We start from the raw sequence: 23,026 nt of genomic DNA, 5'->3' as shown, positions 1-23,026 counted from the left end.
CCCAAGACATTTCACACGAATTCCAAGTGGATTTCTTCGAATGGCCATCTCTACCACCACACGTTGATTGTCTTGCATTACAATAATCCCAATACTTGTGTTCAAGTTTGCTTTATGTCTTCATATAGTAGCACAATCCATAATATCTAGGTTGAGCCTTCTAGGGATTAGGAAAATTTTGGGCTCCAAATGGGCCCTTTAAGGGCTTTCTCTCTCCTCCTCGAATCCCAAAAAAGTGCAAAATAATATTATTAGATTGGGTTTCTCTCTCTTCTTTTCGAATCTAAATTCGTCTTTTTTCATATTTTCTAAAGAGATTCAATGCTTATTTTATTCTAATGTTCTTAAATTTTACGTAACCTCAACCACTACGAGTGAAAAATCATAAATGTGAAAAGCTAATACTCTATAAAGTAAGAAAACAAGTATGAGGATATTTCTGACATGAATTAGAAGGTGTTGATTGGAAATAGGAGCATTTTTTAAAAGAACTCGAATATATCTTTGAAAGTGAACTTAGTATTATGCAAAGTTCTTTTTATTCAGCGCAATTAAACACGCTTAAGTTCCATTCTAGTGCGTTTTCATGAAGTTATGGTGGATTTTCATTGGGCAAGTTTTCCTAATTCAATAGCCACTCTTCTCCATTTGAATTTTCCTCCATTCAAATCTTCACCGGAGATTGATCCAACTGCTGCAGATATAAAAGAATTCAAGGATTGGAATCAAGGAGCAAGGAAAGTCATGTATTGGCTTTCTATCAGCATACAAGACACTATGATTGGGAATATATAGGATGCCAAGTCACCTAAGGAGGCATGGGACACCTTGGTGAAGCTGTATGAAACCAATATCAAGGCATGCAAAATTTAGTTTGAAGAATGAGCTTCATACTGTGGAAAATAAGAATATGTCTGTGAATGATTATGCTTTGAAGATAATGGGCATTGTGGAATCCCTTGCATCAGTTGGTGTTTTTGTTGATGATGATGATAAGGTGGAAGTGTATCTGCGTGGTCTTGGGCCACAATACAAGGCATTCAAGATGTCTATTTAGACTCGGGAGAACATTCCCAACTTTACAGATTTTGTGTCAATGCTGATCATTGAAGAGAAGAACTTGGGTGAAGATCAATAGTCTTCACAAACAGAAACAGTTCAGCGCAGCAGGCCTTCTACACAAGTGTAGGTAGAGGACGAGGTAGAATTATGATCAGTAGCAGCAATAGTCTCAGGATTCACAACAACAACATACAAGTGGAAGAGGCCAGTTTAGAGGCAGGGGGAGTCAACGAGGTCGTGGTAATTGGCAAAGGCAGCATAATGATACATGAGGCTATTTGTATTGTGGTAAGCCTAGGCATGTGCTTGAAAGACTAGGTTTTGTTGAAACATGAGATGACACTACTCATCCGATTGCCCATGTTGGAGATGTGCCATTGTCTATGCAGGATGGTAAAGTGAAGTACCTTGTAGATGTACTTCATGCTCCAAACATTACAAAGAATTTGGTTTCTATTGGCTAGATGATTGAGTAGGGTTTACAGGTTTGGTTTAACCCTGATGGCTATTATGTAGAAGACTTCAAAGATAAGTGCAGGTTGGTTGCAAAAGGCAACAGAGTGGGAAGAATGTTTACATTAAATGTAAATATGCCTGAAGTGAGTGCTGCAATGTTTGCAAATGGTTCAGGAGTTGTTGCAGATACAGACATTTGGCATAAGAGAATTGGGAATGTTAATGTGCAAAGAATGAAGTCTATGCAGACGATTTAGTAGTGGATTTATGTTTTCATTGGGGAGTGCTGTTGTGACATGGAGTAGCCCACAGTTTCCTTGTGGAGTACAGAGGCAGAGTACAGCATGTAAGGTAGCTTGGTTACACAAGCTCCACACCATGGTCTATCTAAAGTTATTTTACTTGATCATGACCCAAGATCAGCAATTTTTTGGATTGATTTTTTAAAATCTTAGATCTAAAATTGATTTCACATCTCCTTTTTATCCTAAAAATAATGGCCAAACTGAAGCAACTAATAGTACCATTCTAGATTTCTTAAGGTCCTACACTATCTCTAGAGTAGCTAATTGGAGTAAAAACAGCTCATGATGTTTATTTGTAGTTTTGTGACAACAACTGAGGATAGTTGCTTGTCACCCTTGGAGCATGTTATGAGGAGTTAATTCATGGAATATTTATATTTCCATCCCATTATTTATGAATTCTCTTAGATGGATTTAGATTGAGACGCCTTTCTAAATCCAAGATATTTTAGCTTACTTTATGCGTATGCGAGTCAATCCATACATTTTTGAGTCCCACAAGTTATTTCAAGCAAATGTGGGGGAAAAATTGGATCCAATCTTGTGTCTTGAGGAATTGTTTATTCTATTTTATGCATGGTATTTAATCAATTCATTGGATTCATATCAATCTTTCACAACACTCTCTTTAACACACTTAGACTCTCTCTCTCTCTCTCTCTCTGACACACACACACACACTCTCTCTCTCTCTCTCTCTCTCTCTCTCTCTCTCTCTCTAACTCTCTTTCACTCTCACACACACACAAACACTCTCTCTCTTTCTATCTCTCTAACTCTCTTTTATGCATGGTATTTAATTAATTCATTGGGTTCATATCAATCTTTCACAACACTCTCTTTAACACACTTAGACTCTCTCTCTCTCTCTCTCTCTCTCTCTCTCTCTGACACACACACACACACACTTAGACTCTCTCTCTCTCTCTCTCTCTCTCTCTCTCTCTCTCTCTGACACTCTCTCTCTCTCTCTCTCTCTCTCTCTCTCTCTCTCTCTCTCTTTCACTCTTTCTAACCCCCTCTGCCATGATCATAACAAGGTTAGGCTTCCTTTGATGATGTAGTAAAATTATTGATTATGTTAACAATATTAGTAGACTAATGCATGGCATTGCTCAAGTTAACTACTCTCATAAGCAAGAGATTACTCCACAAAAGAGCTTCTATGGACGCTTTAACTAAAATACTAGCATCATATAAATATAATTTTTTAAGTTAAACAGAAAATGTAATAACAAAGGGTTGAAACTTCAAAGCTTGAAACTATTGACGATACATAACGGCAACAAGACGAAACCAAACAAGAGTTGATTACTATCTATGGTGGGCGATACTACTAGCTTGTTTACTTTGGTGATGTCGATTAAAAGCATTAGAGAAGACTACTCGCGCAGTCAGGGACTTAGAGTTTTTAGACAAAAGACGTATACGACCTAGTAGTTCTTCTTTTGGTGCCTCAATATCTTAGTTTAGAAAAAGAACAAAACCTACCACCATGTACATTGATTATAGAGCTTTGAATAAGATAACTATTAAAAACAGGTGTCCTATTTCTTGTGTTGATGATTTGTTAGATAAGCTACATGGTGCATGTGTATTTTGTAAGATAGTTTTGAGATTCGGATATCATCAAATTTGAATGTATACTTCTGACATCTTCACATACACATTCACATCCATTCTTCACATACACATTCACATCCATTCTTCACATACACATCCATTTTCATCACATACACATCCACATTCATTCTTCACATACACATTCACATCCATTCTTCACATACACATCCATATCCATTCTTCACATACACATTCACATACATATTCATATCCATTCTTCACATACACATTCACATCCATTTTCATCACATACACATCCACATCCATTCTTCACATACACATCCATATCCATTCTTCACATCCATTCTTCACATACACATTCACATCCATTCACATCCCATATCATTCATTTACATCTTGATTCCCGTGATATCTCATCACATCTATTCACATCACATCTCATCACATCTATTCACATCTCATCACATCTATTCACATCACATCTCATCCATTCATTCACACCTATGTGATTCACATCACATCTCATCCATTCATTCACATCTATCTGATTCACATCACATCTCATCACATCTATTCACTCAGGGACCGCTTCGTCGGCCCTTGCCCATCGTATCGGAAGCGTACCATTTTTCAACCATACCGAGGCTAGTCAAGACCTCGGCAGGCTTTGCCGCATGGGCCATCCTTTGAACACTCCCCGCCAGCTGATTGTTACAGAGCTGAACTTCCCTTACAAAAACATATACAAAATGCTCCCTCTAGCATTCTGGCGTAAGACAGTCCTCTAAGAAAACAGGGTTTCTATGCAAGTTTTCATTTTGATTTTCTTTTGAATACAAGGAGTATTTCTTGAATCAGTATCCCCAAAACTTCTTGATCGGAATTCTGAATTTCATACCAAAATTCCTCGAATTCTATAACCTTGATCCACAGATCAATTCGAAGGGTCTCAAACTTAGTTTCAGATTTGGCGGGAGTTTTGAGTGTATTTTTCTAAACCGGTCACACCTTCTTTCCTCGAAACTGATGAAAGAGTTTGGACTTGGTCATAGTCTGATTCAAGGTTCGAGTCGGATAAGATTTTTCCTGAACTATCTTTCTTGAAAAGGTTTGATAATTTAGTTACTATTTTACTGAATTTCTTTCTTTGAATATTCACTTAACTCATTTCTAAATTAGTTACAAATTCCAATGATGAATAGATTAATCATTTATCTGAATATTTCGATCTCGATAGATTTCTTGAATTTTCTTTTTACAATCCATGTGAATATAAAACGATAGAAATTTCTCTCTTAGAGTATTTAATTATTCATTTATCAAATACTCATAGAATTTAAACATGGAATTTAAGAGAATTCTAATTTTGATAAAAATTCTTTATGCATCTATTTATGCATAAAAATCAACTTCAATGGGAATAACACTTTTATAAAAAAAATCCTTTTATGCATCTATTTATGCATAAAATCAAATTTAATAGGAATAACACTTTTAAAATAAAAAGAATTTCTTTATGCATCTATTTATGCATAAAAATCATTTTTATAAGAATAACGCTTTTATCATTAAAAAAATTCCTTTATGCATCTTTCTATGCATAAAAATCAAATTTAATAAGAATAACAATTTTGTAATAAAAAAATTCCTTTATGCATCTTTCTATGCATAGAAATCAAATTTAATAAGAATAACACTTTTATAATTAAAAAAATTCCATTATGCATCTTTCTATGCATAGAAATCAATTTTAATAAGAATAACACTTTTATAATAAAAAAATTTCCTTTATGCATCTTTCTATGCATTGAAATCGAATTTAATAAGAATAACACTTTTATAATAAAAAAATTCCATTATGCATCTTTCTATGCATAGAAATCAATTTTAATAAGAATAACACTTTTATAATAAAAAAATTCTTTTATGCATCTTTCTATGCATAAAAATCAAATTTAATAAGAATAACACTTTTATAATAAAAAAAATTCCATTATGCATCTTTCTATGCATAGAAATCCTTCAATGCCAGGACCACCCATAACCAGACAGTATTTTATGATACCTCAGAGGAGATGTTGAGGGAGCTTGATGTTAGGGATATGGGCCTATCTAGACTCTCACAGGATGAGGAACATACAGTGTATGGGCGGTATTTGATAGACATGGGGACTGCACATGGATTGGCCATCCTGAATGGCCTACAGAGATTCCCGACATCGGGCGGTTTCACTTGCTTTCCACATAGGCATGGTGCTAGTACAGTGGACTATGTTATGGCTCAGCCCAGTCTCATTCCCTCTTTTCAAGATTTTATGGTAGGCACTAGGCCGGTTGGAATAGCAGTGGATCATGCTATCTTGTCCTTCACTCTCACATTTCAGTTCAGCACCGCTCCATTGGGACAGGTCTCCACACACACTCGTTATACCTTTACAAGGGAGATTGACACCGTGTACACGGATGAGATATACAGACGCTTATGTGCCGAGGAGCCGCGATGGCCATTAGATGAGCTCACTCAAATATTGATAGATACGCTTCATGCTGCTGCAGCATTAGAGGCATATCCCCATAGAGCAGCCTACACGGAGACGATCTGGGAACATGCCCCAGAACAGTTGGTATGATGAGGAGTGCAAAGAGATGGATCAGATTACAGAGAGAGGTGCTCATGGGTGTTACCACTCACAGACAGTCACGGATTACCTTCCAGCACCTAGTGCGACGGAAGAAGAGGGCTTATCTTGCTCAGTTAGAGAGGGATTTGTATCAGTTATTTATGAGTCAGGACTCAGGCGAGGCATGGAGACTATTCCATGAGCATTCACCATCACCAGCCATTATCTCCACAGAGATTTGGGGTGAGTATGCAGCATCCCTGTACATAGCAGAGCAGGACAGCCGCCCCTGCCAGACCCATCGGCCAAAGACATGTGCTTTCTTTACTGCTGAGATGGTAAGGAAAGCTATTGACAGGATGAGGACTGGGAGAGCATATGATCATGATGGTTTAGTAGCAGAGCACTTTATTCATGCCAGAGATATGCTTGCATTGCTTATTGCTATGATGTTTAACTGAGCCATGTGTGAGGGTTTTCCTAAGACTTGGAATATGTCCACGATTGTGCCTATCTTCAAGTCAGGGGATCCCATGCTTCCTGGGAATTATCGTACCACCATGATTGGTCACATTGGCTAGATTATATGCATCTATTCTTGAGCAGCAGTTGAGTAGATGGGCAGAGAGAGAGGGCATACGTGCATCAGGGCAGGCAGGGTTCATGAGAGGTTTCTCCACTCTTGACCATATCTTGACACTCAGAGCTATTATTGAGGAGGGCAGATTATATGGCAGGAGGATTTATTGTTGCTTTGTGAATTTCCGCAAAGCTTTTGACACAGTACCGATGATGCGCAGACTACAGGAGATGGGAGTGCCCACCACAGAGCTAATTTGGGGAATCATGGCTTTATACAGGACAGTTGTGGGGCAGGTACGTACTACTCAGGGTATATCTGAGATGGTTCACTCCACTATTGGGGTGAAACAGGGCTGCCCCCTTTCTCCCACCTTATTTTGGGATGTACGTGGATGAGGTTTCAGACTATGTAGAGAGCGAGAGGGTGACAGAGGAGCATAGCTAGCAGGGACATGGATTCCTCTGTTATTGTATGTGATGATATTGTGCTGATCTCAGATTCTCCAGAGGGGATGCAACGTCATTTGGATGCATTGCACACATTTGCACAGGATAGTGGATTGTCTGTTAACCTTGGTAAAACCAAGGTGATGGTGTTTAACACCACAGCACAGTGGGTTAGGAGGTCGGTACCCACCTTTTCATATGACAGTGGAGTATATAGTTGCATATACTTACCTTGATGTGGTTTTCAGTGGCCCACTATTTTCCTTGAGGAGAGCAGCAGCGGAGACCAGATTGACCAGAGCTTATGCAACATTGGGGAGACTAGAGAGGATGTGTTCGCAGGTTCAGTTTCAGGAACCTCAAACAAAGCTCTGGCTCTTTGACACTTTGGTCACTTCAGCCATGCTGTATGGAGTGGAGATATGGGGACCCTCATTGGATCACCACAGCCAAGCTGGTAGCACTGATGGATGGAGACATATGGAGAGGCCCTTGGTTTCTATGATTTCTCGGATGATTAGGGCCAAGGCCTCCGTACCACATGATATTATCCGTGCAGAGATGGCTGCCCCCCCATTGGTAGTAGAGGCACTCACTCGATCAGTCTCCTTTATACATAGCACTTGGGCTCTCCCTAGAGACAGATATGCTCGCTTAGCCCTGGAGTCTTCATGACAGTTGGCATCACAGGGAGACGGATCATGTTGGTATGCACAGATGACAACTTGGTTCCAGTTAAATGGCTTTAGTATGGAAAGGCTACCTCCATTTCAGTACTCCCTGTGGATGCACCCTCCCTCTCTCTCACACGGGCAGAGATTACCAGACTTATCAGGCACGACTTGATTCAGCTGGACACTAGGACGACATGGATACAGCCAACACAGGAGCTTGGTATGAAGATGGCTTTCTATAGAGATCATCTTCTCCAGCTGACGCAGGATGGGTTTGTGATTAGACCCAGCTACATGGATACTCATCTTTCTCATGGGGTACGGTGTGCTATTGGTATGAAGATGGCTTTCTATAGAGATCATCTTCTCCAGCTCTGACGCAGGATGGGTTTGTGATTAGACCCAGCTACATGGATACTCATCTTTCTCATGGGGTACGGTGTGCTATTGGTCAGATGCGCACATCCTCACACCAGCTAGAGATTGAGACTGGCAGATTCAGAGGAGTACCGCAGCTGAGGCCAAGATTTGTCAGCTATGCCAGATGGAGCCAGAGACAGAGTTACATTACATATGTCACTGTCTAGTATATTATGAGATACGAGGCCGTTTTCACTGCCTGTTTAGAGAGGGTTTCGGACCACTTTCTAGAGTCATGAGATACCAGGATCAGAGATGCCTCGGATTATACTTGCTAGAGCTTCGTAGACATAGAGAGGGTCTCTTGAGAGGGAGGGGATCAGAGAGGGAGAGACACCTACAAAGGCAGATTACAGACTTCTTTCGACCAGAGATTGAGCAGTCCGGCCAGCAGGCATTGCAGCTAGCCCCAGAGTATAGCCGCACTAGAGGTACACTGATTGATCGGGCTATAGAGCTGGGGCAGTCCAGGCGCCCCAAGATGAGAGGCCCATCTCGACACCGACGGAGACTACAACAGAGGATCAGGACCATACTAGCACGGCATGGGAGATGTCCAGTCAGAGTACTCACCATGGAGGACATTGAGGATATCCGTCATCGACCGATGAGAGACATCTTTGGGTGATGTGTATGATGCTTACCTTTGTTGCTGGAGTTTCCCTCTCCCAGAGGTTATCCATTATCCATTAGGAGCTCCTAGTACCATAATTTTCCTCATAGTTATTTCAGTTTCAGTTAGTTGTTTTTAGCTTTTCTTACACAGACATTGTATCAGATCCACCAATTGTTGTAACCTTTTTGGTCTCATAGGTCATTTTGGCCTTTTGAAGACGTTAATATATCATTTCATTTCATTTCTCTCTCTCTCTCTCTCTCTCTCTCTCTCTCTCTCTCTCTCTCTCTCTCTCTCTCTCTCTCTCTCTCTCTCTCTCTCTCTCTTGCGAAACATGCGGGACACCCAGTCAGGGTGCTGACCACAGAGGATATTGAGGAGATCCGCCAGCGTCCGATGCGGCACATATTATGAGATGGAGGCACCTCCATAGTGTACCCCCCCGTCCCACATGATATTGTATCCCCTCACTGTACTCCACTCCCCTCCTCCATAGCATACCCCCCCTCACTATATTCACAGCCTATAAGGGTTTCTGTTTACCTTCCAGTTCTAGTTTCATTTTCTAGGTGCCAGTAGTATCATCTTTATTTTTCATTTTCTGGTTTTTAATCCAGACATTGTATCAGATCCACCATGATGTAACTTTTTGGTCTCATAGGTCATTATGGCCTTTTGAAGACGTTAATATAACATTTCATTTCTCTCTCTCTCTCTCTCTCTCTCTCTCTCTCTCTCTCTCTCTCTCTCTCTCTCTCTCTCTCTCTCTCTCTCTCTCTCTCTCCATGGAGGACGGTAGGCTCAAGAGGAGATGACCTCTCTGCCGACTAACTTTCATGCTAGACTCCTTTGAAGGGTGGAGCTTGGGCTGTGCTTGAAGCAATTGTGTTGCAGACTCCTTCAAAAAGGGAATGGTTTAATGTTCGTTCTCTAACTTCAAGTTCTTTGTGCAGTCTGAAAAGGACCAAAGGAAGGGGTTTTGGCATGAAGGAAGTGCGAACAAGATGGGTTTTTGACATGAAGAAGTTGCCAATAGATGTGCAAGAGAGGGTGAGATGAGAGAAGATAAGCTTAGAAAAGCTTAGGGGTATGAATTAATGTTCGCGTTGTGAATACGCAAGTAGATTAAGTGAGTTGTACATATCTTGCAAAACGAGAGTTCTATGCAGTGTTTGAAGAAAACCCAGGTAAACTTCAAAAATGGAAAACTACCATTAAATTGTAGTTTTAAAATTGCTCATTTTTTGAAGGAAACCTGCAAATTTCTTACAAATTACTTTTTCAACCTGATAAGGCAACATTTTTTTCCATTTTTTCGAACACTTCTATAATGAGAATATTTAACGGGGTACTAACCAACGGAAGTTGGCATAGTGGTTCGATTGGGGGTGTGTGTGTGTGTAACGGTGTGTTGTGTGTTCGATCCTTGCCTAGCTTCCATGGTTACTTGGATGTACAGAATCTCAGTGTTTGAAAAAAACCCGAGTTTAGTGTAGTTTGCACGTGCATATTTTGAAAAATACCTTCAAGTTTAAAGCTCGAAGATACAAATACCTTGAGAATTTGAGAAGTTATAGAACAGAAACCTTCATATTATAAGATTTTCTTTTATAAATAATTTCACAATTTTTAGATAAAGGTTTTCCACTTTTTGGAAAAATACTTTTTTTTTATCGAGAGTAGGTAAAAATCCAAGAAAATATCTGCTGGCATGGAGATATGAAATCTATTACGTCTACCACACGGAGTCATGCTTCAAGAAAACAAGTGGGGGACCCGGGCGATGCTGTGCCATTATATCATTCGAATAACCATTTAACCAAATAAGAATTAAGAAACTTAGTGGAGTAAAGGAATGAGCTTTGCTCTGTATCAAGAACTGAATCTGCACTGAAATACTCCTTGAGTTCACCTGGCATTGCATTCAAGGCACATCAACTTCACTATTCCTAGGAGCAAGAATAGCACGATTGCTAAAGTATGATCCATATGACATAGTATTACCCAGATCAAAATAAACCCAATGCACCAAGTCCATTAAGTTAGATCTTTCCATGACCATGTAAGCCGGTAGTATCTCTACTGGATTACCCTCATTACAATGCAACCCGTTGCCAATATCCATCACCCATTGCTTAAATTCACTTGAATGATCTGTTGTGATTCACATATTGCCAACCAACTTCAAGACCTTGATAAATTGCCATAGGTAAGATCTACACACTGTAGCATCTATAATATCCTCACGTCTTCCCTTCACAATAACTGGCAGAATCTATCTAAAGTCACCCCCCAAAAGAACAACCTTCCCACCAAATGGTTTATCTATAAATAAAACATCTTGTAAAGTCCTGTCTAAAGCCTCAAAAGCATAACGGTGACACATAGGAGCCTCATCCCAAATGATGAGCTTACACTCTCTCAAAAGTTGAGCAAGATCACCATGGACAGGAATTTTGCACGTCGAAGTGTTGTTTAGATCTAGGGGTATCTTAAATCTACTGTGTGCAGTACGTCCATTTGTAGCAAAAGGGAAGCTATTCCTAAGGATGCTGTGGCAAGGGCAACAAATCCTTGAGCTCGTATATGCGAGCAAGCAAGCAATTATATAAATATGTTTTTCCTGACCCACCAGGACCATCCAAGAAGAAAATTCCACATTCATCATTCATAACGGCTTGTACCACAATGTCATAGGCATATCATTGACTAATTGTCAAAGAGGACTCCATGGAGTGTGAAATGATGGTCTGTTCAATTGAATCAAAAGCCTTTTCCTCTAAAAGGAGTCTGTTACCACCCAAATCCTGAAGCTCTCTTTCATTAAGCTGAGGCATTCCTTCAAAATCAGCCAAACATTTACCCTTATTCAGCCATGAATTCAATGTCGGCATATGATTCACCCATGATTCTAGTCAGAGAATAAACAAAATCTTCTATCATGTGCTCACGAAATCTCTCCCATAGTAATCTAGGGTTGGAAGGCTCACAAAAAAGTAATAGTATGACAAAAAGGCATCTCAACTGTACGACATTTTTTATAGAAGAAGCATCCTCTAAGCATGAAATCCATTCTGAATCATCTTCCACTATACCCCTACCAATGCAAGCAGCTTTAAATGTAGGATAAACAGTACCATTGAATGTGTGCAAATCTTGAAAGGACTTGCACCCTTTACAAATTGTTAGTAGTAGTAGTCGAAGATAAAATCGTTCACCAGCACATGGGGCTACAAAATACATTTGGCCAATTGTGTTCCCGTTTTTCCTCTTAGTCCACATCTTTGGTTCCATTGCAATGGGAAGTCACAATATAATGTATCATTAGCTTCTAGATATTTTGCATTGCATGTAAACCACTCTGTCAAAGTTGTCTTCCTTGAGTTCTCTGTGTTCATAATATCAGCAATATTATCACTATCTCTAAATATAATGGTTTGACCACCATCCACATGTACCTGTAATCTTTGTTCATCTGGCTTCTCATCATGCAAATCAAATTCATATAGTCTCCAACATGCCTCAGAGGCAGAGATATAACGTGCAACCAAGTAAGTTTCAATTTCATCAATAACTTGGTTAGTTGCATCAACACCATTATTATGCACATTTGCAAATCTTATTGTTGCTCTATCATGCCCTTTGTATATGTACTTGTAACTATACTTGACAGCCGATATGGTTGAACATATTTCCACATTAATGTGAGCATTGTAAGTAATTGACAAATATGGATTGTAAGGCGGCACAACCCATCTATTATCAACTTTATTTTTCTTCACAGTCACAGTATTACCATCATCTCGTCGCATGTACACAGGGTAACCACTACTATCCATAGTAGTCTCTTGTGTAAACCCACGTGGATACTTTCTTATACACCGTCCTTCTTGCATACAAATAGCCTTTGGGTTGAATGGTCCACATGGCCCATGGATATTGCATTGAGAGATGACATGATGCAAAGCTGGAAACACTTCCTTATCAGGCAATTCAGCACAAACTAACCTATCATATTGAAGGATTGTTTGCGGTTTGTGAGGGTCATCCAATATAAGCAACGTAATATAAGTAACGTGTGAGAATGAGGCAAGCCTCTCTTTTGAAACTCAATAAACTGAGACATAGCCAATCACTTTACCAAACAGCTCACCTTGAATGATTTGTTTCATCATATCTCTGTGCTTATGATACAACACTCTACATGTCAAATCGGGACGATCATTTGCAGTTTGTCCCAGGGAGTAAAGAATCAGTTACCTCTTGCCAGTTCGGATTACACGTGAAGGTAATAAATAGATCTGGCTTACCTTTTGTAGCGTCCTGATAAAGCTGGTACATTTGTTGCGGACCTCCAGTGAAACTTGAAGGTGACACTATTCTACGGCCCACAGTTCTGCCTACAATATTATCATATTGCATCACCATACACCATGTCAGCCAAGCCAGAGTAGACTTCACTACGAAGATTCTTTTGATTTTTTTGAAGCCAGTGTAATCGAGATTCTTCCACACTACAATATGCATCAACAATATACTGTTGAAGTAGTCATCCACCATGTAATAAGCAAGCATTTGTGTCATGGTGGTGAACTTGTAATACATAGGCATAATATTCTCTTTGAGTAATACATTGGCTATTTATCAATGATCTTTCAGGAATATCCTCTGACACATCAGCATAAGGAACTCTGAGATGCCATCCATCATATCCCGTGGGAAATAAGAGCACATACAATAGCGGCATATAAGATCTATGCAAATTCGATATTCTTTGACAACCCCCTTGTTTAGTACATAGCAAAATATCACGATGACCAACATTATGATCATCAACTTGGCCAATCATAATTCCTGCAACCTCCATTGCTGATGGAGTTGAGTATTGCCTTGACGTTATCTTGGTCTCACATATTGTCATTTTTAATTCCACACCCAGGTTCTCATTGAACATTCGACTTACACATTCTAAAGCCTGCGCAAAGGGATTGAAAGCGTACATCATACGTTGAAGTGATTCAAGTATCCCAGAATCTAAGGAACTCATTATGCCCGAACAATTCGGCAACTCATGCTCGGTGTCATATACGTACAACTGAGCAAATTGAGGTCTACGATTGCATGTCTCATCAGGGAGCAAGGATCCAATCTAGTGATACACAGTGCCATGCACCTTAAAAGTATAAACACCACTATTGGCAACAAAAGATTGATCAAATTTTGCACCCAAAGATGCAAAAGCCAAAACATTGTTGTAGGCACGATAATGGTACGAAATTTTTTACTGATTTTATCTTGTCCATTCAAAAGAGAACTCAAGGGCTCATGAGGTGGAGGAAATGGAGGAAGAGAAATGCGTCCACGTCTACAACAAAACTTCCCAATATCTTGTCCATTGCTTCTCTCTTTTCTTTCACACTTCCATATATAAGCATCACAGAAGACACTTCCATATATAAGCACCACAGAAGACACACTCGTAAGTCATTGCACCCAAAAGATGTAACAAAGCACTCGAATACAATAGATACCACATTGAAGGACGTATCCCTTGTAAAGGAGGAAGGTCATGGAGAATTGACAATATACCTCCCTTACTTTGATCAAAAACATACCGTGGAAGGTTTTCAACATCTACATTAGCATAGGAATTTTGTCTACCATGATCTACAAATGTGTAGCCATAATCAACTGCAACTCTTTGAGGATGCAAGCCACTTGCTTTAGCGATGACTTTATTCCTGGCAAGGAAACATCGATACTTTCTAGTGACTCTCCAGGGACATACCTGGATAGATACCATGGGCCATTTCCCTCACAAATGATTTCAACACTCAGAATTTAAAAAATGTGAAGATTGTGCTCGTATGTAGGTAACTATATGTCATAAACCTATTTGATCTTTGCCAAGTTTCATGTTTTCATGAGCATAAAAATCCTTACGCTCTTATCAAACTATAACGAACTATTCGTAGTTAAAAATCACAAAGTCCAAAAATGAATGAACAAAATGCCAAACCTATGAAAAGCTAAAGTACCTACATTGATCCACAAAGTAGAACAGTTTGAGAGCTCTTTCCACCCTCTTAACTTCATTTCACATTTTTCCATTTATCAAAATATATGGTTCCTAATGTTGAAATTACAGCAATGTGATGAGCTATGGTGGATCAAATGCTAGAATCAACATCATTAATAAAGAGATTAGATGATAATTAAGATGTAATTAGTGAGCAATTAACTAATTAAGATATGATTAGTAGCAATTAACTAATTAAGATGTGATTAGTGAGCAATTAACTAATTAAGATATGATTAGTGAGCAATTAACTAATGAAGATGTGATTAGTAGCAATTAACTAATTAAGATGTGATTAGTGAGTAATTAACTAATTAAGATGTGATTAGTGAGTAATTAACTAATGAAGATGTGATTAGTGAGCAATTAACTAATTAAGATGTGATTAGTGAGTAATTAACTAATAGCTTAATGTAGGCATGGATAATAAAAAACTAGCAAATTCTCATTAAGCCAATGCCTCAATTTATAGAGTTTACATCCAAGCATCTAATCCCACTGATTTCTCCTTGATTCACTCCACCTCTTTTGCTTGATTCACTCCACCTCTCCCAGAATATCTCCACACTTCCTAAATCTTCTCATGCTACCCTTTATTCTCTCCCAGTAGATTCTTCTCACCTTTCACAAGTTCTCTCACATTTACAGATTCTCTTTTACAGCCTCTAGCCAAGGGCTTGTTCTCGCACACACCCTATTCACTTGTATATTTCAACACCTCCCCTCAAGTGAATACTCCTAGCACACCTAGACCCTATACCAAGTTTCCCTCTTACTTGATAGTCTGCGACTAGTGCCTAGCACACCTCCCCTCAAGTGAACAATCTTAGCACACTTGGACCCTATACCAAGTTTCCCTCTTACTTGATAGTCCGCGACCAGTGCCTCAAGTCCCTAAACTCATAGTCCTTGACACACTCTCTCTCTCTATGTGTCCAAGGCTACTACAAGTGCCCGCGACCTTGAATAAAGTGCTCACACATGCATCTACCACGTGGCCTACATCATCGGCGGTGGCTCAGAGGTGGTTTTACTTTGTTGGGGCAGGTTACATTGGGTTGTGGGGTCTTTCTCTCTCTCTCTCTCTCTCTCTCTCTCTCTCTCTCTCTCTCTCTCTCTCTCTCTCTCTCTCTCTCTCTCTCTCAGATTTTCACATGGCTCCTCACTCTTTGGAGCCTCACATCTTCTCTTGTCTTCAGTCTTCTTGTCGTGGGGGCAGCTTCTCTTCACGCGTCCGTGTCTTCCTCTTCTTTCAGTCTTCTTGTTGTGGCAGCTTAAGCCTCTTCACGTGTCCATGTCTTCCTTCAATGCTTCCTCTAGATCTTCTTCTCGGTGTGGATCCTCCTCTTGGAAAGAGATGTTCTTCTTCTTTTATGGCTGGGGCCATGAGCTTGTCCGTCAGTTCTTGCTCCATGTGAGCAACATGTTTAAATGTTTTGTTGACAGTTCTTTTGGGCTTTTGATGTTTATCTTGTATCATTATGCAATGCAAACCCAAATCTATGCAGGAGGTCTTACCTCTTGCCTTATTCTGGACAAGGGCAGTGTCTGTCTGATCCCATTTTTACACTGATGTAATGTGCCCAATACATAATGCATATAGCATTCATTCTTATGCACATTCCCAAATGCAACTCTGGCTATGAATAATCTTGAATTTGAGTGTGATTTGCAGGCATTAACCAAGGGTTAAATGCAAAATGATGATTACCACAAATTTATCAGCATAATTTAATCAAGGGGGTAACCAATTTGTACGGAATGGTTGGAGTATCAAACCATCTCCGAATTGCAATCTGAAGTTATAGGGATCTGTATCACATACCTAATGGTTAATTTGAACCCTCAATTGCACCAAATATAGTGATATGTACTAATTAATCATTGATTAGCAAATTAATCCTCTGTTTTATGTATAGAAAATAGAGTATGCGGGGAGCCTAGTTCTGAGGCCTTAGAGGATTAATTTGCTAATCCTTTTAAGGCCATCAATAGCAATTAGTCTAGTTCAAATGAGCTCAAATCCTTTTAAGGCCATCAATAGCAATTAGTCTAGTAGAGGATTAAGCCAAGAAACACAAGATTTGACCAAACATTGAATGCTTAATCTCTGTTTTACCAAAGTCACCAGCAGATTTGATAAAGAGCTTGGATCTCACTGTAGACTTGATCAAATCAAATTCTGACTTCACCAGCTTCTAGAGCATGCTTGAAAACCCCTGGAGCCAAGAGGAATTAGATCAATTTTATTTGATGAAGTAGAACTCTTATATTTTCTCCAAAAAACGACGCCTGCAAATCAGCGTGGAACTGCTGCGTTTCTTGGCGGTTTGCACTTCTGATTAGCTTGGCTTGAGCACTACTGAAGTAGCTATGTATAGCTAGAGAGGCTTGAGCTAATGTGGCTCTTGGAGGGAGATCAAGCCCCTCCACTGGCTGGGGGTACAGAAGGCTTCTTGAAAATAACTAAAAAAATTGATTATTTTCTAATTATCTACTAATCCTAATTAACTAGATAATGGGCTCATAAACTTGATGGATTCTAGGCTAGGCTCTGATACCATGTTAAAATTACAACAATGTGATGAGCTATGGTGGATCAAATGCTAGAATCAACATCATTAATAAAGAGATTAGATGATAATTAAGACGTGATTAGTGAGCAATTAACTAATAGCTTAATGTAGGCATGGATAATCAAAAACCAGCAAATTCTCATTAGGCCAATGCCTCAATTTATAGAGTTTACATCCAAGCATCTAATCCCACTGATTTCTCCTTAATTCACTCCACCTCTTTTGCTTGATTCACTCCACCTCTCCCAGAATATCTCCACACTTCCTAAATCTTCTCATGCTACCCTTTATTCTCTCCCAGTAGATTCTTCTCACCTTTTCACAAGTTCTCTCACATTTACAGATTCTCTTTTATAGCCTCTAGCCAAGGGCTTGTTCCCGCACACACCCTATTCACTTGTATATTTCAACACCTAATCCTTTAAACTTACATATAAAAGAGAAATTATCTATAATCTCTAGATAAATACTAAGAGATTATATCCACATATATAAATCTCTCTCTCTCTCCCTATCTCTCTCCCTATCTCTCTCTCTCTCTCTCTCTCTCTCCACATAGTATCTGAGAGACAAAAAGGACCATCATTATCATTCTAGTACTTAGAGCCCAAAGTTACAAAATACTAATAATGTCATAAGCATTACAAATGGATCATAAGATCAACTCCCAATCGGCAAACCAGATGAATAATTACATTCTAGATGTTTGTAATCTACGACTCATTTTTGTAAGTAAAGCACTAAACCTATTCAATGTTACTTTAAGACTTGCTACTTCCATTCCAAGCCTATCAATATGAGCACTTAAGTTATCTTGTTGCTCTTTTATAACATCAATTGTCTTTCGACAGCCAACATCACAAAGGTGTGCTTCTCTAGAAGCACCACATACGCGGAGGTAGATAGCTCTGACAATATCCTTGATCTCGTGATTGGCATTTAAAATGGCAGAAACTGATTCTCAAGTTGAGCTGCTTTCCCCACTTTCACGATTGCTTACACACTGACCAAGATCAGTAATCAAGCTCTCCACATTTAACACATGAGAGTTTGTGTCATTGACCAAATGGAGTATCTTCTCTGATGCTAAGTTTATTATCTTCTTTCCATTTCGAGTCTTCTTACCATCATTACGTCGCACCCACCTAGTAGAGGTTTTTAGTTTCCTTTGGAATTGCTTAAAAGAATGCATTATTCGTTGGGCCTTCTCATTATCTACCCTTGCCTCATATTGTTGAGGTTTTAGATACTCGGCATGATGGCTTCTATCCTCAATATCCATGGAACACCTCACAACAATAACTTCCTCGCTATCCATACTGTACATCAAGAAATATTAATGAAACATTTTTTAAATTTTAATTAATATATAAGAAACACTTGGAACCTTCAGTTAATAGATGGAATATATGTATACATATATCTCTCTCAAGAGGGAGAGAGAGATAATCAATGTATAAATATAAAACAAAAAATATTTCTTTTAAAAAAATCACAAACACAAATTTAATAGAGCACTCTCTCTCTGAGAGAGAGAGGGAGAGCGAATTAATTACTAAGCAAATTAGAAAGACAATGGGAGATGGATTCATTACTTAATAATCTTGGTGCATGTTGGCCATCTCAAAGCCTAACCAACACAAATTTGGGTTTAGTTTTATGTGTGTCGAGCCAATAGCATGTGAATGCATTATTTCTTTACTATCTTTTAAATTCTACTTCCTATTAACACTTCCTATTAATCTGTCTATTCTTATTTAAAATACAAAAATTGCATCTAAATAGCCAATCAATTCTACTTATCTCCTCCTCCACATTTTTGAATTCCAAAATGTATACAAGCAAAGTTTTCGTAGCCTACCTCTGAAGCAAGCAGGGAGAGTCCAATACTAAAATAAAATCGTGCGCGGCAAGTAAGCTCACCAAAAGCCTGTAATATGTACCTTAAGCAACAAAGTATACATTTTTGTGAGATTCTATGCTCATTGTTGTCATTTCTTAACCTTATAAAACCATTATTTTTATTAACCTTACAAAAACTTTATAGTAAATTTCTTTTTAAAAAAACATAGTAAACTTTATTTTTATTAACCTTTTAAAAAACATTTCTTTTAAAATAGTCACACAAACACAAATTTAATAGAGCTCTCTCCCCCCCAGAGAGAGAGGGAGAGAGAAAATCTCATAAAAACATGAATTAATTACTAAGTAAATTAGAAAGACATTAGGAGATGAATTCATTACTCACTAAATTATTAATAATATTGGAGATGTTGTAGTGAGTCTTGGATTTTCTCACCTCTAACTTGGTGAGAGTGTAAATATATATATAATATTATAATACACATAAGAGTAAATAAAACAGTCCACAAATATAAATTTAATAGAGCTCTCTCTCTGAGAGAGAGAGAGAGAGAGAGAGAGAGAGAGAGAGAGAGAGAGAGAGAGAGAGAGATAATCTCGTAGAAACATGAATCCATTACTTCATAAATTATCAATAATATTGATGCATGTTGGTCTTCCAGATGTTATAGTGAGTCTTGGATTCTCTCATCTCTAACTTAGTTAGTGGATCCTTTATTCATCCAACAATCTTCTAAAGCATCACATGACAGCTTATTTTCTTTCTATATGTGTATATATAGGATCTTAAATTATCATTAATTCATGTTGTTGGAAAATTCATTATCAGTCTTGGCATTAATCTAAGATGTTGGTGAAAAGCTATACCACCGTAGGAATCATCTAATGAGGTAGGCCATCTAATCCTGGCTACATATTAAACCATCTAATCCTGGCTACATATTAAACCACCCTTCATAGTCCTACCATCGCTAATTTGAGCTAGTTTTTAAAGCAACCTTGGTGGCTTTATATTAAACCATTCCCACTTTCAAGACTCCCACTTTCTTTACTATCTTTTAAATTCTACTTCCTATGAATACTTTCATATCTGTCTATTCTTATTTTTAAAGCAACCTTGGCAGCTGTATATTAAACCATTCCCACTTTCAAGACTCCCACTTTCTTTACTATCTTTTAAATTCTACTTCCTATGAATACTTTCATATCTGTCTATTCTTATTTAAAATAAAAAAATTGCATCTAAATAGCCAATCAATTCTACTTATCTCTTCCCCCATATTTTTTAATTTCAAAATGTATGCACGAATAACAAGGAGAAAGAAAGATATAAGGAGAAATAAAAATAACAATGAAGCAAAGTTTTCGTAGCCTACCTTTGCAGCAAGCAAGGAGAGTCCAATACTAAAATAAAATCCAGCGCGGCAAGGAGAGTCCAATAGTAAAATAAAATCCTGCGCGGCAAGTAAGCTCACCAAAATCCTGTAATATGTACCTTAAACAACAAAGTAGCCAATCAATTCTACTTATCTCCTCCCCCACATTTTTGAATTCCAAAATGTATGCAAGAATAACAGGGAGAAAGAAAGATATAAGGAGAAATAAAAATAACAATAAAGTTTTTGTAGCCTACCTTTGAAGCAAGCAAGGAGAGTCCACTACTAAAATAAAATCCAGCGCGGCAAGGAGAGTCCACTACTAAAATAAAATCCAGCGCGGCAAGGAGAGTCCAATAGTAAAATAAAACCCTACGCGGAAAAAAGTAAGCTCACCAAAATCCTGCAATATGTACCTTAAGCAACAAAGTATACATTTTTATGAGATTCTATGCTCATTGTTGTCGTTTCTTAACCTTATAAAACCATTATTTTTATTAACCTTAAAAAAACCCTTATTTTTCTTAACATAGTAAAATATAATCCTTTGCATTTCGTGTTATGCATGCCACCTCTCATGCATTTATCTTGTATAGATTTAAATATAATTTATATTTTTAATATTAGCTTTATTTTAGATTTCTAAAAAAATTAATATATTTTAGCATCCCTCTCTCTCTCTCTCTCTCTTTCATTTTTCCATTTAAAATAAAACAAAAAACATTAAAAAAACTAATTTACTCTCTCTCTCTCTCTCTTTCTCTCTCTCCTACCCCCTCTTTCTCTCTCTCTCTTTCCCTTCTCTCTCTCTACCTACAACCATACTATTTTTATTGCCTTAATTTATAATTCAGAAGCCTTGCATTGTCCATGTGGAGGCAGCATGACTTGCGGTTGTCCCCTTGCCCATCTACTTTCTACTCTTTATCCATGGTTGTGTCTCTAGGCTCTCTCCAACCCTGTACATATATTAGAGAGTGATAAGCCAAGTCAACAACATGTATTCAAGAATGCTATTAGATAGTTGGTTTGGTTAGTGTCATTATAATATTTCCTAGGTTCTTATTTTAGTTCATACCCTTCTTCATACATTCACATGTTTCATGGAAATCCAAAGAATCCCTTCACTTGCCCCAACAACAGCAGCAGCTTAGAGAGAGCTGTGAGAGAGTGGGTAGTAGTGAGAAGAAAGTACTACACCTCTTTGAACACCCCACCGTCCCCCATCATAATAATACAAACTGGCTGGGTTTCTCTCTCGCTACACATAATAATTCTGGTACTGCTGCTTCTGCTACCACTATTCACACACCGACCATGGGTATAACTAGCCCCAAGTAGGCCTAGCTTTCTCGTGAGACTGCTATTTATACCAAGGAAACGCACATCTCCGAGCTTAAAAGCCACCCTGAAAAACTAAACGTACAGCCCCAAGCTTAAAAGCCACCCTAAAAAACTAAACATACAGCCCCGAGCTTAAAAGCCACCCTAAAAAACTAAACATTGAGTTTTCGCCCTAGTGAAAAATTTGTAGGCTTGGCCGGTGATATCATTTTTTTTCGTGGACTCAAGTAAGGTGCGAGTTCCAGCGTTGCCGCATTGCTTTCCATCTCTCGTCGCCCTGCTCCAAATGAAGATCAAATCTGGCTGGCGACCCCACATGCAAACTCTGATAGGCTGAAATTGTAGCCGGAAGGTACCATGACGTACTCGTTGAGCTCGACACATTTTCTCAAGTTCCAAAGCGACAAAGTGTGTCTGCCGGTCCCTTTTCATTACATGAAATCACGTTGCTGGCGACTTTGCCCGTCGTCGTAGAAGAGAAATGGACGTATGCGATTGCAGGCACATCCTGGTAGCGACGTACAAATGCCGCGGGGACAGACGGTGGAGAGATAGAACTGTCAAAGAATATTTAATTTAAAACAAAGGTAGTTGAAAGTTCTACCATTTCTCTCGCATGCAGGTCATGTGCTCAACCGCGCGTGCAGGTGATGAAGCGATAGAACTCTACAGTTTGACTCTGGAGCAAGCATATTGGAGCTGTAGGCATCGACTGCACTGAAGTCGATGGAGCAAGCGTACTCTAGAGTCTGGGGCACTGAAGCCAATGAAGCAGGTGTGACCTCCACACCTCAAAATTTCAAATTCTCTCCTGAAGCCACGTGGAGCGGTTGAAATCCAGGGATTTGGTTTTTCTCCTCTCTCCTTGTGCCACTTCGCAAGAAACTTGTTCATGGTTAATAGATAATAGATAGATAGATAATAGATAATAGATAGATAGATATCGGCTGACAGGGCGCGAGATCTTTTTCTCTCCTCTCGTCTGTTTCACTTTTTTCTTCTCCCCCCCCCCCCTCTCTCT

General features: G+C 38.7%; 1 protein-coding gene across 1 annotated transcript; it reads right to left on the bottom strand.

The window, feature by feature from the left end:
• Nucleotides 1-11,997: 11,997 nt before the first annotated feature.
• LOC147617475 (uncharacterized) lies at nucleotides 11,998-12,606 on the bottom strand. The gene has a single exon (XM_086775445.1). The coding sequence runs from the start codon at nucleotides 12,604-12,606 to the stop codon at nucleotides 11,998-12,000; it is 609 nt and encodes a 202-aa protein (XP_086631571.1).
• Between the last annotated feature and the right edge of the window lie 10,420 nt (nucleotides 12,607-23,026).

This window comes from Cibotium barometz, chromosome 36, assembly GCF_041138505.1.
Source record: "Cibotium barometz isolate CiBa-2024 chromosome 36, ASM4113850v1, whole genome shotgun sequence".
NCBI lineage: Eukaryota > Viridiplantae > Streptophyta > Polypodiopsida > Cyatheales > Cibotiaceae > Cibotium > Cibotium barometz.
The sequence above is the reverse complement of the archived record's forward strand: the minus strand, read 5'-3'. Positions and strand labels throughout refer to the sequence as shown.